General features: G+C 42.3%; 1 protein-coding gene across 14 annotated transcripts in view; it reads right to left on the reverse strand.

Annotated features, from left to right (window-relative positions):
* Window positions 1-18,200, reverse strand: part of NFIA (nuclear factor I A) — a 248,922-nt gene that overhangs the window by 39,909 nt on the left and 190,813 nt on the right. For 8 of the 14 annotated variants that reach the window (XM_063406953.1, XM_063406955.1, XM_063406960.1 and 5 more), the window contains 2 exons: window positions 12,604-12,732; window positions 507-685 (listed from right to left, as the gene is read on the reverse strand). In XM_063406953.1, the coding sequence (XP_063263023.1) occupies window positions 507-685; window positions 12,604-12,732 (308 nt within the window). The remainder of the gene's footprint in view (window positions 1-506; window positions 686-12,603; window positions 12,733-18,200) is intronic. The other 6 variants (XM_063406964.1, XM_063406959.1, XM_063406961.1 and 3 more) reach the window with 3 other exon arrangements.

Below are 18,200 nucleotides of genomic sequence, written 5' to 3' on the forward strand. Positions count from 1 at the left end.
TTTTTTTTTTAATGAACTTAGCTGATCTGAAACATCTGTTTCTCACCCTCCCTTTTCCTGCTCCTTCCCCCCCATTCTCCCCTGAACTTCAAAAATAATTAATAAAAATTATTCTGCCTTCGTATTTTGTTAACCCCTGGTTCCACAAGGGTTACAGCACATGCAGCAAAGTCGTTTGTGGGGAGACCCAGCAGGTCACTGAAGCACCAGCTTCTCTGACACTTTAAGCTACTTTCACCACAATGTGGTCGAGTGGTTTTTTGGGGAGGTCTCTTGTTGTTTTTCAAAATACTTTTGCAGCACAGCATTATTATTATTATTATTATTATTATTATTATTATTATTATTATTATTATTGTGTATTTTTTTTATTCTCCCTTCCAGCAACTACTCGAGGTGCGCTCCTGCGGGCGACATGCTGTTAAAATAACCCCATCAATAACCCCGTGGTTAATTTTTTACAAAGGACAAAAACACTTCTGAAGAAAGAAAAACGGCTTCCTTACATTTAGGAACCCCACCTGTCCAGCCTGCTGACCAGCGTCGGGGCAGACAAGTTGGACAAACTCTTTCAGAGTCTCCTGAGGATGATAGCGGATTGCTGGGTGTGAGAAGTATGGCCCAGGCTGTTGGATAATGGGTGATGTTGGAAAATGAAGAGTCGATGGTGTTGCATGTGGACTTGCTATAGGAAAGAAAACAAAGACGTTATATAGAGTTTTGCCTCTGGAAAATAAAAACAGTTTCAATCTGTAGTGTTAAGTATCTTTTTTTTTGTTGTTGTTGTTGTTGGTTTGTTTTTGAATGTACAGTATTGTTTATACATCAGTTAATACACTAGACCACATTGTGTCCTACGCTCACTTCATCTAGGTCCTGGAAGCAAACGGAGCCAGACATTTTGAAGGATTTTCTGTGTTTTTAGTGGACACGTAGAAAGGAATCAGCAGTCCTTTGTGAGAGTGAAAACTATTCATCACCTCAAGAGCAGCCCTCATCAATCAGGCAATAAAAAAAATGTATTTGGGAGAGTCGGGTTGATTTAATTGACATTTCATGTAACTTGGATTTGCACATACGAATCCATTTTACATTGTAGTATAAACGGTCGATAATTTAAAAATGGTCTAACATTTCTTGTTGTTGGGGTTTTTTTTCCATCTCACTTCAGGAACATTTATTTTAAGTAACATGTTTTCGTTTAATGAACATGCACAAAGTGGCGAGATCATTTGGAAAATTACATTTACATTTCTCCTGAACAACGCTGGGCTCAGATCTTCAGCAAGCCCCCAGCTCGCTCTGAGGGATGAAGTTTAATTTGGTGAATTTATGGGCCAACAAGCCAGCTGGAAAATGTACTCCAGAGAAGGTGCAGAGGTGTGATGTACACAAGCCCATTGGCAATGACCGATTTCACCCTCAGCTGATTTCAGCAGAACTACAAGTGCAGCTCCAGAGCCTTTTGCTCTCCTACATTATGTGACACCTTTGCCCAGTTCCTTGGCCTTCAAAATATATTGGGTTGGGCTCTTGTTACCCAACAGTGCTTTCCACTGTTAGTTGTCACCACGAGGTAGCAACTGCTGCCACTTACAGTGCCATGAATTCTCCCTTTAAAAATGAGGATTCGCTCTTCCTTCAGAATGACCAATTAATCTGGTTGCACACAAGCTCATGTGTAAATCAGTTTATTTCTCACCAAACAGTCATTGTTGCTCCCTTGGCATGTTACTCTAGGAGTCTTTCAGTCATGTGCAGAGATTGTGCTCGTACAGTGCATATGACCAATTAGATAAAGGCAATGCAAGGAGGGAAAATCCTACAGAAACTCAGGTGTTGGCTTGGAAGTAATTTAAATATACAAGAGGGGGAAATAAAAAAGCCTTTGGCACTTTTGGAAAAATTGGAGAGATGCAGGAAAGTTAACTAAAATCAAACACAAATGAGCAAACATTCATTTCATGATGAATGTTATGAAAAAAAGTCAGTTAAATAAAAGCTAAAATCTGCTTCTTACTCTTGTTCATTGCCAGTTTAATAATACGACACTTTATTGATAATTTTTTTTCTTAAGCATTATTAAACCATTAGCAAACTCAAGAGCCTGAAGGTGTGGATAAAACATGAACTCAGAAACAGCAGCAAGGAAATCACTGCATTTTCCTGTAAACATTCATTAAGGGTTGGCTGGGCAGCCCTTTTATCCACGTCCTTTTCCACCACAGGATAGGAATTACTGCTCTGACACCACCACCAAAAAGAGCTGCACTCATGCCAGAGGTGCTGGTATGGAATGGATGTGAAACCCTTGTCCTTGCCATGAAAAGCTCCCCTGTATTCACATTATCCCCTCAATGCTGCTCCCCTTAATTCTGTTGAAAATATTCCAAATAGAAAAGGTAGAGATAATGGGGGATTCCCTTCAGTAACTGTGAGTGACCACCATGGAGCCAATTATTGCAATGGACAGAGAACTAAACAGTGTCCAAGGAGCCACCTCAGCCCAAAATAATCCCCTGCCTTTGACTGGTGCTGCTCTGAGGTGGACACCTCCATTTTCCACACACACCTTCATCCAGGTAGACCCCAGCCAGCATTTTGATGACTGCAACAAAAGTTTTGTTAGCCTGCAGTATTTCTGTCTTCCTCCCTTTCTTTGTATCTGTTTTTGTAGTTCCTCCTTCTGTGCCAGATGGAATATGAAGGATGAAGATAAAAGTGAGAAATGGACATTTATGTGACAGACATCTAATTAAGTAAGAAATATATTGGAATTTCTGAAATCTAAAAAGAGAATTTCCTTTTAGTATCAGCTCTTCTAATACGATTTGAAGTTGTTATGCAATTGCACTGTCCTTTATAGACATCTGAGAACAAACTCATTTCAGTTCTTCTGCTGGGTGAAAAGGAGATTGAAATGCATCTCAAACAAGAAGGAATAAAGAATATCCAGGAACAATTCCAATTTGGGAATTCAAAGCCAGGCCTGAGACAACACTGTATTTGGCTTTTCCAAAGTATGGCTCTTCATTTAATAATTTGACTTGCTCTAAGAAAGATGAAAGAAATACTCAGTGGCATGTAAGGAGCGAGCCTTTCTCTGCTGTCTTGACCTCCTCAGCATGTCAGGGTAGAAAACAAAGTGGAGAGTGTGTGTCAGTGACCTGGCCAAAGAGAGAGAGAAGGAAAATGAATGCAGAAATGATCAACAATAATTCAGCCAGGCAAAGTGCTGCGAGGAGAAAGTGGTTCCTCTTTGGAGCCGTGGCCAACTCCTCAGCCCATCTCCAAGGGCTTCCTGCTGATCAGGGAAGGGCTGGGGGAGGGAAATGAGAAAATTGGCATCATTCCTCAGCCTGTGCCACACACTGATGTGGAGGGGTCATTTTCTTCTCAGCATAAGAAGTGACGAGTGCAGTAAGGATCTCCAAAGGTTTGTTTTTGCAGCCTCTGACAAGGAAATAGCAAATTTCTCAAGTGCCTAAAGAAAGAGCTTGTTGATAAGAGGAGAAAAACCACTACTATTAAACTGATCAGCATTACAAATGTGCCTGCCTGATACCAGAGAGAGGGAATTAAATGTTAAAGTCTAAAATCTGCTGGCCCAGACACAGACCATTACTCTGATAGCTGTGTCGTGGTCAGCAACTCTGGTGAGTGCAAAACTGGCCACTCCAACAAGTTCTGAGTGCAGAACACAACCAAGTTTCCAAATATAGGGGCCCTCACAAGCATTTTTAATCAGTTAAAGCACGAGGGGTAATGAAGCAGGTCATTATTTTCCCTGTTTGCCTCTAAAAAGGCCAAGGGCCCTTTTCAGTCATGATTTTCAGACTTAATAAAAATGATAAAGTCTTTAATTCCTAAACACACCTACAGCGATGGAAATTACCCTGTGTAAGAGAAGAGGCTCTTATTACCTCTGATGGGATATTACAAGTCTCAATCAGAGATTGTAAATTCTTTGAGATCTTCAAATGGAAGATAAAATAGGTCTTTGTCTATTATTTATTTACTTATTGACTTATTATTTATGTATCCCTAAGCAGCTCCATCCTGCCAAACCGTATTTCTCCTGGCGTCTTTCAGCCTGTGACATTTATATTTTATTATTGACCTCAGTAAATGACATAAAATATGACTTCTACAAGCTATGAAATGATGTGTACTGAAGATCAGAACTTCATTTCTACCTGCTGTAGGTATGGAGGAGTTGGACTCCGGCATTATGAAATCTGTTATTTTGTGTGGGGGTTGGAGGCAGGAGTTATCCTTCCATCTCCAGGCAAGCATAAATATTTCAAAGCACACATGATTCTAATTCCATTGAAGCTTGTCTGAAACATCCCAGACTTTCTATTGAAAATGAGATGATAATGTATGGTGGCCTGCAACAGATATACCAGTATTTTAAAGCTGCTGCTATTGGGCCAAGTAATTATGCAGTACAGCTGTTGCGTGCATCCCTGGATTCCTCAGTGTTTTATGAGCCCGTGGTGCTGTGCAGCACAGAAGTCACAGGATTTTTCGGAACGCCGAATTCCAGCCTCTGATTATGCAGCTCTGTCTTGCCTTTCCCCTTCTTGATTTGTAGTAGCCAATAAGAAAATAAGTAACCAATAAAAGAAGCTGCAGCCATTGATTAGGTGAGCGCTGCACATGGCCGAGGCTCTGAAGAAGAGCCAACATTGTGAATTCTGAGTGATGAGATAATAAAGGATCAGTTAATTTGAAACAGGCTACAGTTTTCTTCGGATATTTAGGATCCTGGAACAAAGGAGCAGCTCCTAATAAAGAGCCCTGGGATCCTTGCTGACATGGTGAAGGGACACCTACAGGGCTCAGACAGGTTTTCCACCAGCACAGCCCCACATATGGGGGCACATATTGATCCATCCACCTTCCATCTCCTCTTCCAAAGAGAGCCCTGCCAACCCCTTCCAGTCCACACGACTGGATGGGGTTTCTTTCTTCCTGAAGGCGTTTGAAGTCTTTGAAAGGGTCGTTTGGTGTTGCTCGGGAAAAGGTGTGATCACCCTGGACTGTTCCAGGGGGAAGTGCTGGGAATCACAACCACTGTTCCTTCACAGGCACAAGGGCTGCACCACCAGCTGGATCACAATGCTCAGAATACCTCCTCTATAAAGTGATAATTAAGTTTACTAATACTTCATTAAACATTGATCAGCCTTCCTAGAAATAGAAACATTAGACCCATAATGAAACGGGATCGTTTTTTATCCGCTTGTTTTTGAGGCCATTATAATTGGCTTCATTACAATTAAGAAAGTATTTTCTGAAAAGTCATTTCCCTGGAAATGTTAGAGAACAGTTTGTTCTGCTGGCGACTTCCACGTCAGGCTTCTAAGTTGCTTTAACTCCCTGCGTGCTGCAAACTTTCTCCTGCCATTCCAGTGATGCCAGTTCAAATTATGCGAGATGGATCCCACCCTTTGTACCTCAAAGGTACTTATTCTCAAAATTGACCATATTAGAGGACTAATTGGCTAAGCCACCATGCTGGCTGATGTGAAATGCTTTCAAACACCATGAAACAGCTGTGTTTATCGGAAATATGAAGAGTGACTTTTTAATAAGGAGATCTGGCAATAATCCAAATTTGTTGAAAGGAACTTACACTTCTGTGTATAATACAATACAAGAGGTAAAGAATGGAAGCCTAAAACAATAGCTTTAAGCCCACAGATTTTGGTGATGAAAGCAGTTACCCAAACAAGAAAAAAAAATAATTAAGAAACTTGGGCTGGGATTTGCAGAGGTCCTGAGAGAATTCATTAACTGCTTTTGAATTTCAATGGGAGCTGCTTCCCTCTAACACTTTTAAAGGTTTCTGAAAGTCCCCATTTTTCTTACTGCTCATGAGGAACAGACTTTAGGGCGATAAAATTTGAGGAATTGCTTACTCAGGTTGGCAAAACCTGCCCCTACTTAAATACTGAGCTGCTGAGGGTAGGACTGACCAGTCCTAGGATGAGCCCTTGGAAGGGAATTCACATCCCTGGAAAACTCAGGTATTTGTTAAGTCCCATAATGGTGCAAAGGGCCTGTTTAGTAACATGTTTGTCAGGTCCAAGGATGGATGCAAACTGATCCCATCTCACATTCCCAGTTGCAGTGTCAAGGCTGGGAAAGCATGGAGCTGGAGAACAAAAATAGGCTTTACCCTCTGAGCATTGGTAAAATTTAGGTTTCACTCGCTCCCACATTCTGTAGACAAACGTAGATGAAAAATTTAAAATATAACAGAAACAGCTGACCAATGCAAAAGAGAGTGAAACACCCTGGACAGGATGGATGGAGGATCTGTTCCTGTTCATGAACATCAAAAAGATGGGCTGAACTGCAGGCTATCCATCTCTCAGCTCCAGGAGTCAAGTGCAGCTGGCCAGCTAAGCACTGCTGAAAAGAACAGAGCCTCGGTATCTCCAGATCAGGGCTGGCTCTCAGCCCTTCTCTGCTGCTCTGAGTGGTACAAGGCACCTGGACCCTTTGTTCAGAAACACTCTTCCTGCAAGAAATGTTGCAGTAGCAAGTGGGAGGCAGGAGGACGTTTTGCCAAGGCCCACGGAGCTCCTAGCAAAAGGAAAATATGCTCAGGGCTGTGTTTGAGCTCAGGGTTTATTGGTGTACTCTGGGCTGCTGAGTATTACAGGCTGCTTTTGAAAACCTGTAGCGCTGAACTGAGCACTGGTTCCAGATTCTGGCATGGGCAGGGGGCCAGTTAAGTTAGCTATTTTGAGCAGAATGTTTTAAAACATGTCAGAATTCTGCTGCCTTTGGGAGATCTGAATACTGTGGAATTGATTACATCGGGACAGAAATAAAAATCAGACCTATAGAAAGCATTCCTTCCTTCCAAGACTACAGCTAGGGGTCAAAAAGACCCTAATTTAACATATTTGTAGAATTCCTGCCTCGCATCAAATGCTGTCAACTTCTGCATATTATTATTACTTTTAATACACATGATGCAATCTCATATATTCTCATCATAAGATAAAAAGTACTGCTAGGAGAATATATCATGTCTTTCTTATAATGAAATGCAGTCGATAAGTTTACAATAGAAATGTAAATTCTCTTAAAAACTACAACCTTTATGTGTGTGATGATATAATTCTGCTTTGATACTAAAAAGGGCATGGTAATGGAATCTGTGACTTTGGAGTGATATATTGCTGTTAAGTTAATAGGACTCCACATTCCCATTTCTAATATCAGTGTTTTTCCTCCCTTTCATTCTGTAGATGGTAAGCTGATACTACATAAACATTGTTAAAGCTATAGTTCCACGCTACAGTAATTCACTTAACTTTAACATGATTTATGGTTCTGTCAATAGAGGAGGTTGAAAATCCAGAGCTCTGATGCTTAAACATGGGTTCCATATTTAAAGCAATAATGTGCTTTTTGTGTGTGTCTGAAGCTAGAAGAATTTAGCATAAAGCAGAGATAAAAATATTATAGTTCACTGCACTGTTTAAAGCATATAGTTCAACTCCACGGATACATCAAAGAAGCAAAGGAACCAAATGCAGCGTCAGGAAAAGCATGAGCAAAATACTTTGTTCCTGCAGCACTTTATTTTTATATTATTTTTTAGGGATGCATGAAATCCTATTAGTATTTTTAACACTCCCCCCCCTTTTTTTTTTATTTTTTTATTCTTTTGCTCAGTTAGATCAGCTCCTTTTGTCAGGATGAGTTTAAATCTGGGTCCACTGTGTTAATCACCCCCCCTTTCTTCTTTCTGGCACTTCCCCTCCAGGCACTTTGCCTCTTTAGGAGATTAAGCGACCAAGTCATCTTGTTGCTCTAACATGTCCTCACTGGAGCAACATATTAACACAACTCCTCTGCAAAAGAGCCCTCTTTAGAAGTTTGCTGCAGGGATGACAAATTAACCCAGCATGGTGTCCCACACATCTATCTCAGTACAAATTATTAGTGTAATAGAGCTTTTAGTTATGCATTTATCTGGTAATTATTGAACGGTTATACAGAACGGAGCTGAGCAATCGTGGCCCTTTATGAGGCGAGCTCGGTGGGTGGTCTTACAGTTAATTTAGGATAGGACTGTCGAAGCAGTTCACTCACAAATTAGCTGAACAGCCTGCTCCTTTAAATATTTCCTATGTCACAGGCTAACTCTTGACAATACAACAAAGGTAGAGTTTTAATTACACGGTCGCTGACTTTTGTTTAGCGGGAGCTTTAACCCTTTGCAGGCCTCCCTCTCTGCCCTCCCTGGCGGTGGCAGTTTGGGGATTGTGTCATGGCTAAAGCCTGACCTTGAGGCCATCTGTTGGGAAACTGCTTTTCCTTCAGCGCCAGGCTATTCCAAAGTGAGAGCAGAAAATCAGGATCTTCCCCTGCTCAATCAGCTGTCCTGACATTGCAAACTGGACCCTGTAAACTCGTGTGATGGTCAGCGTTGTGCTGCTCACCTCAGCTGCCTCGCCCTTGTGGTGTGCCTCTCTTGGCTCTCTGACATCACCACCCCTTGCTCTCAGGTGTCTGTGTCAAGCTTCACTGCTTTGTTTTTGTCAAAATTCGGGGGGGAGTGGAAGGTTACACCACTGTGCCAGCTGACAGCATCAAGAAGCAGCCACAGAGGCCGGCACAGAACAGGACATTACAAAATGTCTTTTTACAATGTACGCCGTCACTTTGATTCGCTTGGAGCTGGCTGACAGGACAGCGAGCAGGCACCAGGACTTTGGTGACCCAGTGGAGGATTTTGATAGAGAAGGACACAGCATCTTTCCAGACATGTGACATAAAGGTTTTGCCACTTTGGCATGAACAGAGAGTACTGTGCTGCAGCGTTTCCCTGGCAGGCCTTGTCCTGATGAAAGTCTAAGTGGCAATGGTAATTATGGAGGAAATTAATCTAATGGAAACCAGTCCACTAGTTGACTTTCATCCCTTCTTCTCACACACCCCCTTCCTTGGGTTCTTGCCTTCTTGCTGTATTTCTTGCTTCTTGTAATTGTGTTTCTCCTTTATTTATCTTCCTAACACACCATTGCATTGTTATTTTTTTTTTTTTTTCCTTGCCTTGCCTTTTCTTCCTTGCTTTTTTGGCTTGCAGGATCCACACTGTCATATTCCGTGGGAATGCGTGAATGCTCTGCAGCCCAGGCTGCTGTACATCCTGGCTTTACAAGATCGTGGTCAATTTAATGTTTCAGCCAGCTCCAGTTTTGAAGTCACCAGAGTGCAAGTAGCAATACATGGAAGCCTAAAACCGCTTATGTAAATACTGCTGTCACCCATAGCATTTAAATCCTTCACTGTCTGGTGAAGAGTTCAAGTGGTCTGGGAAGCTTTGTGAGATGCCAGCAATCCACGATGGCTTTGCAGTGCTGGAGTGCTGTGGTGAGCTAAGCTGACCACCAAATAATCTCATTTGCAGGTAACAAAAGTATGCCTGAGGAGGAGAGAGAGATCTGGCTGCTCGAATTTTCAAGGCTTTGAAATAAATTCTAAAACTGATAGTGATGCTAAAGCCACCCTATAGGTGATCAATTTACCATCTGCCAGACACTGAATCCTAACCACGCTGGTCCAGAGAAGACATATGGTGCATTCATAGAGTCATGCCCAAAAAACTGCCATCATCAAGTGAGGCTCCATGAATCACTTTGCTAGCTTATCACCAAAGAAACTTGGATCTTGCCACCATCTGTTGGAAGCACTGAGGAGTCACTGAAGCATTGGCATCCCTGCGCCAGCACTCGCTGCACATCTGGTCTGCTGGTCAGCCAGCTCAGATCCTCTCTGCTGGCCACTGCCCAGCTGGGCCGGGCACTGGCAGCAGCACCAGTGCAGACAGCACCGAGAGCACAGCCCTGCACAGCACAGCACATCCAGGCAATTCCATGGGAAAAGAGGTTTTCCAACTGCTTCATGGGGTGGAGCACCTCAGAGCTACGAAATCCACTCAAGGATCTCACTCCTCCTCCTTCCCCTCCTCTGAGGAAGTTTTTGTTTCCAAAATGACTCATTGTGGGGATCACAGGGAAGGGTGTTCAGTATCCTGGGACACCCCAGCATCAGGCGTGCAGTGTATTCCAAGGGATGTTTGGAAGCGTGTGAGAGATTCGGGAATCTTCCCGAGAAGTTATAAATCGCTGGTTGTCAATGACAACACCTGCCATGAATAGTCTGCAGCTTCTTCTCTGCTGTCTATTTTGATCATGCTTTACAAATGCATCTCGTACACACATCCAAGTGATAAACTTGCACATACGAACATGAGAAGGAGATGGAACCTCCTTGTGATCGTCGTGTTGGCTGAGGAGCTTACTCCTATGGTGACCTACTTACTCACAACTCCCCCTTCCCCGAAATCTCTCTGCAGAATGGAGATTAAATCCTGCTCTTTGTTTTCCAAAGGCCCCTCGGAATGACCTGCCCCTGACCATTTACATAATGCACCTGTGTCCAGAGGGAATTTAGCCCGTGTGTGCTGTACCATCATTTCTACAGAGGCACAACTCCCAGTAACTAACTACTGGTGGAAGTGAATCTCTCAATTATATCCTCTTATACGACAGCATTATACTCTTTATGTTGCCACTTCTGATACCTGAAAAGCTTCTCTCTTCTGCTTACTGTCCCTAAAGTACGCCGGAGGCGATGGGATAAAGAACAAAGCTGGATTTGCAGAAAATAATCCATCTCAGTGTATCACCCTTTGCTAACAGAATGATTGTTGCAGCAGGGAAATAAACACAGCCAGTGTGCTGTGGAAGAAGAATACTGAGGAGGAATGTCCCAAAAGAACAAAGAATGAAGTCTGGGAAAAGATTTTTTTTCTGGATGATGGCACTTAAAGAAACCATGGATGGATTCAGAGGGATTTTTTCCTGAAAGTCGGTGAGACTTTGTTTGTGAACGAGCATAAAATAGAAGATACTTCTAAATGATGTTGCAGAAAAACAGTTTTGGTTAACTTGTTAGGAGCCACGATGATTAAAACTGTGTTGCTTCTTTATGGAGTTAGTAAAGAACATCTCCTTCCAAACAAACAGAATTTGGGACTGTAATAATTCTATTTGCTTTTCTGACTCCCATTGAATGTTCTTCTCACGTAGCCAATGGAAATCCCTCAGTGCACAGAAAAAGTCTTGTGAAAACAGACTGTAGATGAGATTTAAACAAGGCCTCACCACTGAGACATTTCCTCTCTCAACCACACAAGAATCCAAAGCACAGAGGGTCTAAACAGGGGCAGACAAAGGCAGTCAATGATCTTAAAAAATTAGTGTGAGGTAAAACACAGCTAAATAAAGAAAGGCCTATTAACTAATCAATCAACAACTGAAATCTAAAAGGCTGAACTTCTAAAAGACAGGAATTGGGAGTCAGCTGATGTGCACTGAATAGAATGTTAATGGAAGCTTCATATTATTCATCCTTGTATCACCAATTATCAGGGCTTTTAAAAGAGGACATATTTGCCAGACAGCTCAGATCCAAATTTCAAGGGAAATCTCTATAGAGCTTAGATGCCTAAATATCTTCTGAGGATCTAGGTGTATGTCTATGGGTAATGAATAATTTTTATGGATTAACCACAACAAATCAAAGTACAATAAGCAGATTTAACAAAGCACAAAACCTCCTGAAGTGCAAGTCTGACCTTGCTTCAACTTTGTGCAACTCCACCATTTCTCATCACATCAACCTGGATGTGCAGACAAAGAGGCTCCTCCTGGTTTATGCTGCCCTCAGTGAAACCACACTGATGCCAAACAGACATTTCCAAATAATTTCTAGGATGAATTCCTAATATGCGTCACCGTTCGACCAATTCCTTAACAATCTTCTCTAAATGAGACAAAATTTCATAGCAGAAAGAAACATGTCACAACCATTCATTCCTATTTTTGCATCTTCCAAAGAGGTTTGTAAGAGGATTCATTCATTTGTGTCTCTTACTATGCCCAAGTGAGTTCCTTTTCAAACGTGAACTCAGTATTGCATTTAGTTTTCTAGGCTAAATGCAAATGCATCTTTCTAAGAGAAATGTATAAGCACATCTAGACCCAGAGGACATCTCTTTTACTTGGAAAGTCAGTCAGAAGAGTACTGGGAAGGAAACCAGCCAAAGTATTGCAGGAACCAACTTCAAAGGAGTCCCCTAACAAGGCACACTGACACCAGCAGCACAAGAATAAAGGACTGGCAGAAGGGAATCCACAGAGCTGGAAGACAGGCGTGGGTCAGAAGTGATGGATGGCTCCCTGTCTCGAGCACTTGGACCGAGTCAACGTGATGGATGGTCACGAGCAGAAGACACTTCCCTGCAACACATTCTGGCCCTTTCCCCACCCTCTTCCAACAAAAACCCCAGACACCGGCGTTTCCACCTCGAGCCGTCGTCGGGAGCTCTCCCAAGAGCAGCACTGGCCCCTAGACACCTAAACCCTGGTGGGTGTGGAGGTTGTGAGCACAGCCCCTCGCTGGGCGGGCACAGGAGGCGATGGCTTTCCGTGGAGCGGCGCTGGCACGGCCACGGGCTGCCGTGGGCACCCTTGGGTGCCGGGGGGCTCTCGGGAAAGGCCTCACCTCTGGGTCCTGTAATGACAGGTCGATGGTGCTGTGTGAAAGCCGTTCCAAGGGAGGAGGTCTGCGAAGGCGAGGGACTGCTGAAACCAGACTTCTCTGACTTCTTTAATGTAGTTGGCGATGGCATTCCTGGCAAGAATGATTGATAAGTGCAATTTAATAATGCTAGGTCATGGAACGACAGCCTATGCATTGTGAAAGGGGGTGCAGAAGCAGCTAGACACACTTAAAGGACAAATGAAACGCAACGCAACAGCAAGCTGAAAGCTCACTTTTATTTGTGGGTTGGTTTTTTTTCAAGGCAGAAGCAGCCATGGTTTGCTCTGAGCCATGAGTACTAAAAGGCAGCCATATTTTTCTTATAAATCTGAAGTACGGATAAGATGCAGCTTATTATTGCTACTGAAACCTACTCTGCTTTATTTTTAGAAATCTGTAATAGCTGGAGCATTTGGATTTTTACAGGTTTTTTATGAGTTCTGTCTTTCACTCCTTGGTTTAGTAGATTATTGCAAATGGATCTTTTAAATGTGCCGCACGACTCAAGGCACAACTAGAGAATGGAGTTCTCTGAGTTCAAACTCTTCCTCCCCTCACTCTCTTGACTTCAAAGGTATTTGAAAGTTATACATTTATGTGGTTCTCTTTCGCTTTCATTTTTTTTTTTTAAAGGGTGAATGGTATTTATGTCTTGATATTAGAAGCCGCACTGGAATTATTTCGGAGTTGTTATGATGCCCTTGAACTGTATCAAAGGCTCCCGAGGAAAATCAGAGTTAAGTTGTCACTGGGTGACCCCTCTGCCATGGACAGGCAGAAATGGTGTGGTACTCATCTGGCAGGTTTGGTACACAGGGTAAGAATAACTCCTGTCCATGCCATAGCAAGGCTGTGATATCAAAAAAATTAATGGAACAAATACATTGCAACAGGCTTTTAAAACCTGAGCCTTTTCTGTGTACAGGAGATGCTTGGATGAAAGAATTTTACAGTATATAAATGGAAAGTATGCAGTTTGTCTGTACTAATTTATATTTTTGCAGTTCTAGATGAATCTGGGTATTCTGATTATCAGAACATATCCTGAAAACTCAGAATTTCCAGCACATACAGCCCACTGGGCATTCTCCATATCCGTAGGAATATTGCAAAACAAAGGTGGAGATTTCAGGTGGAAAAGCAAAATATCAGGTAATGTGCAAGCTGAACTTCCACTAGCAAAGTAATTTAATTTTATTTCCAGCTCTGTGTTTTATAGTATTTAATTGTTAAAAAAGTAAAGAGAGAGGTCTGGACAAGATTATCTCTGGGCTATATTATTAACTTTATATTTAGTAAGACTAGTTTTATAGTCCCTGGGATGTTGATTGCAAAATGCAGGAGCCTTCTTTTGCTTTATACTCTGCACTGCTGGGTCTTAATGGTTTCAGTGAGGCTTTGGAGTTTATATTTCTGTAAGTTAAATAAAGTAAGGGAATGGTTTGAGTTCCAGTGTTGTACTTGCAGCTTTCTGCCTCGAAACTTGTTTGCTACAGGGTTTGCTGCTATGGTGGCTTTTTCCTCATAGCAGGAAAGGTTACAGACTCAATATTTTAAAAATCAAAGCTTAGAACTGACTATGGTGCAAAAAAAATATTGGTTTGGTTTTTTTTTTTTTAATTTTCATTTTTAGGGACTTTAAATTTTACTCTTTAGGGATTTTGAAGTAGGAACAAAAGCAAGGATTGGTTCAGTTTCGGGGGAAGAGAGAAAAGGAGATTGAACTGAGGTGTTTCAGTGAAATATTCCAGCGCAGCCTGCTGAATTTCTGCTCCAGTGGGATGTAACTGAGTCATGGCATGTCCATATTCAGGACAAGGGCACTCAAAGGAATGAATGGTGCTGTTGACCCAGATTTCCCTGTGATGGAAGAACTGGGGATGGAAACACCAAAGGAGTGTCAGCCCCAGCCCTGAGCACAAAATATTACGGACAGTCCAGGTGACTTTTATGCACAGGGAAGGTCACTAAAGTTTTCCAGCATGGGAGCTGCTCCAAGAGCAAGGCTGTGCAGCCCCTGAGCAGGGACCCAGGTGGGACATGAGTTACCTGAGCCCTGGGCAGGTGACAGAGGGCAGGGGAGCAGTGAGACCTCAACTCTGTGGCTCAGGAGCTCCCTGCTTTCCCTGGCTACAAACCCTCTTCAGGGTTATGGCAAAGATAATAAAGCTTCTAAAAAATGAAACAGCTTTTCTTTTACCCCCGTGTTAAAAAAACCCTGCAGGACTCATCTCTAAACCACAGCAGGGAGAAGGGGCAGAGGCAGTGGAATATGGTTTAAAGCTGCAGCAAATGGTGTGATTGTGTCCAAACACTGGAACTTGAGGAGCTACAAAGAAGCTGATGAATGACCTTGAGTGTGGCAATGCTGAGCAGTGTCATGTTCATATGGGGATGGGTTTTATAAGGTCGAGGCAGAGGCTTTCATGTGAAAACAGAGATTTTAGTGTAACCCTATGCAGGGAAATTGAGTAGGAAAACAAACTGAAGTGCTGATAATTGGTTGCTACTTTTGCTCTATTTGTTTGTTATCGTTCTGATTGCCATTATTATCACAAGTTTGGTTCATTTATTTATTTTTTTTCCAGGCTATTTTGAAATGTATTGGTTTGGAACAGTCCAACTATACCATGTTTTCGTTTTGTTTGGGCTTTGTGATGACACATTTTATTTTGAGTGATCACATCCATCAGATCTCAAGAAAAAAATGGCTGCTTCCTAGTTCAGAAGAATATGCAAACAGGAGCTTAATTACATCACTTAATATTGACCAAGAGAGTGAAGAAGATGAGCTTGCCAGCTCATTTCCAAAGCATGTTTTGTCCTTTAAGAGAGGAGGGTATGACAGAAAGTTAGGCAGTGCAAAGCAATTAGCATCATTCACATTTTATGTTGCGCTAGCATGGTGCTCTAGCAGCAAAATTCAAACATTCTTTGAATGGGTTAATAAAAGAAGAAATACAGTCGGCATGCAAGAAAAAGGTTTCCAAGAACAAGCCAAAATATGTCCCATTCTTCTAAATTTATCACAGCCATGTCACATTATCCTTGAGACTGCCAGGAATGTCAATTTTTTTGCAATTTAAAAAAAATATCTCATTTAGCACCATATGTTTGGTTAATGTGCCTGATATATCCTGCGTATTCTTTAGTCCATCCATTTCTAATACTCATTTTCTTTTCTTTTTTTTTTTTTCTCCCCTTGCTAAGCCATATGTTACAATGCTGGTCATTCCATCGAAGCTCCTTTCGGGAGCTGAGAGCGAGGGGACTCTTGTTTAATCACCCAGAAAAACTCTGAATTCTACAAGTCTCACTTAGGTGAGCAGTCTCAACACTTGAGTTTGTTGTAGGTGCCTGGTGCTTATGAAAATCAGGCCACCTATGTGGAGGCACAGAGTATGTTAACTATGAGGAAGGAACTAAAGGTAGATGGCTAAATATTGAATTAGGTGTTTAATTTCTGGCACCCACGTTTGAGACTCTTGGCTACTTTTAGGGGTCTTCTGCTCCATACTTAATGAATTTTAACACATTTAGCAGCCCCCAGTCCGCAGGGCCCCTCCTGTGCTGCTCAGGGATGCAGGAAATTAGAAAGTTAAGGCTGAAGGTAACTTGGGCAGAGCTGGGGATGCATCCCTGGAGGACGGTGCTGCCTTGCACGGCTTCCTCAGCATTGGTGCCGGGAGCCAGCGATTACTGGGGACACTGAACACCAGATTTCAGCACGTGACAGGACCCTGAGGAAGGGGCAGTGCCAGCTCTAAGGACACCTCTGAGCCCCTGCTGTCCCCTCTCTGCTCTCTGGTGCAGGGCAGCAGCAAATTACAATCTCCCCCAGCCCGTCTCAGCTGCGCTGGCCGGTGGATAGGGAATGGAGCCAAGGATCCTCCCTGTTCCCTGCCTCTTTCCATCCATCTGCTCTGAGCAAGGAATAAACAAGAACAGCCAGAACACAACGGCTGGGTAACCCAGGTGGGGGTTAAAAGTGTTCCTTACTATTCTGTGGATAGGACTCTTGTCCAAATCACAGTCACACCTGGCACTTTTAGGAGGCACAGCTTTCAGAATCCAGGTCTGAGTCTCCTCTCAATGTTATTTAGAATGAGAGAGAAGAAAATCAGACTTTGTCTGTTCTCATCTTATGGCAGCTTTTAACTACAGAATAAATGGAGACGTTAATTGCTAAATAAAAATGAAAATAAAGGGATTTGTGGCATAAAATGCAGATGGAAGCCTGAGTGGGTGTGTTACTTTAACTTACTGTACTTGTGTTCGTGTGATTCCATATGTATGCCAAACATATATGGTCTGAGCCTGCTCCCTTTAACATAAATCTGCTTTATTCACTGGACAGAGGGAGCCTGATCAAAGACCATGATGGTGCTAAATGGAACAAGATGTGTACTTTCGTATTTTTTTCCAAAAGGAAATATTAATTTGACATTGGTTTTTTTTCAGCTGAGAAGAATTTTAATTGCAGTACACAATAAGCAGAAAATTCAGACAACAATAATCTTGAAACTGTTAGCAGCATTATTATTTCTATCAAGGAATTTGTGTGCTTTTTCAACATTAGAGCTTTCTGAATTTTCATTAATTTGGCATTTCCCTCAACACACGAGTTATTATTTTGTTCATTCCACATCATGCATCACACCCTTCTGCTCAAATGCATAATGCAAGCGCAAATGGGATCCTTGTCCTTGGGAGACTCTGGTTACTGGAGCCATTGGATGTTGAAGTCCCGCAGAAAGACTTTCCAAAACTCTGCACTTCGCAAACCTCCAGCCCAAGTTTAATCAGTGAGTGCACAGGAAAACTTCGTGTTCCTCATCTTCTAAGGGGCACTGGAGCATTGGGATGGGTTTAATTCCTCTACCTCCTTATGTTTGCCAGTACTAGGAACGCACCACATAAGAGTCTTCCTTGAGTACAGCTAAAGGTCTTCAAATGTTCATGTATGAGGCTGAGATATATTTAAATGGACCAGAAAATGATGCGTGAGAATTGAATGCACAAATCCTCCCCAGAACAAACAGAACCTCTTTTTCATGTACCTTACTAAAAAATCAGGATTAACTCAGATGGAGTGAACGGAGTCACAGCAAGAGGAGAACAATCCCCCTTCTCTCCAAATCTACACCTGAAAATCCATCCAGTTTCACTTGATTAATTACTGGCATTATTCTACCTGAACACATCTCACACAACAACTCTATCTCTCGTCAGCTACATTGGTAGACCAGCTCATATTCATCTCCAAAGATCTTTGGATACCAATACTCTCAGTAGCTCTCTGCCACTAGAGTCTTGATGGAGATTTCATAACAAAAGCTATGAGTGAAACATGGTCAGGATCCTCCTTCCCAAGGCACACTAGGAAAAGGAATCATGGAAGCTCAGGTATTACCAGATGGACCATGAACTCGACCACATGCAGAACAAACAGATGACGCAGAAAAACAAGTCGGCTGTTGAAGAAATAAAATGATATATGGGAAGCATTTTCCAAGGAATTTTCATCCTTCTGTGTGAATTATTCCAGCAATTCCACT

The sequence above is a fragment of the Prinia subflava genome, chromosome 10, assembly GCF_021018805.1.
Source record: "Prinia subflava isolate CZ2003 ecotype Zambia chromosome 10, Cam_Psub_1.2, whole genome shotgun sequence".
Lineage (NCBI taxonomy): Eukaryota > Metazoa > Chordata > Aves > Passeriformes > Cisticolidae > Prinia > Prinia subflava.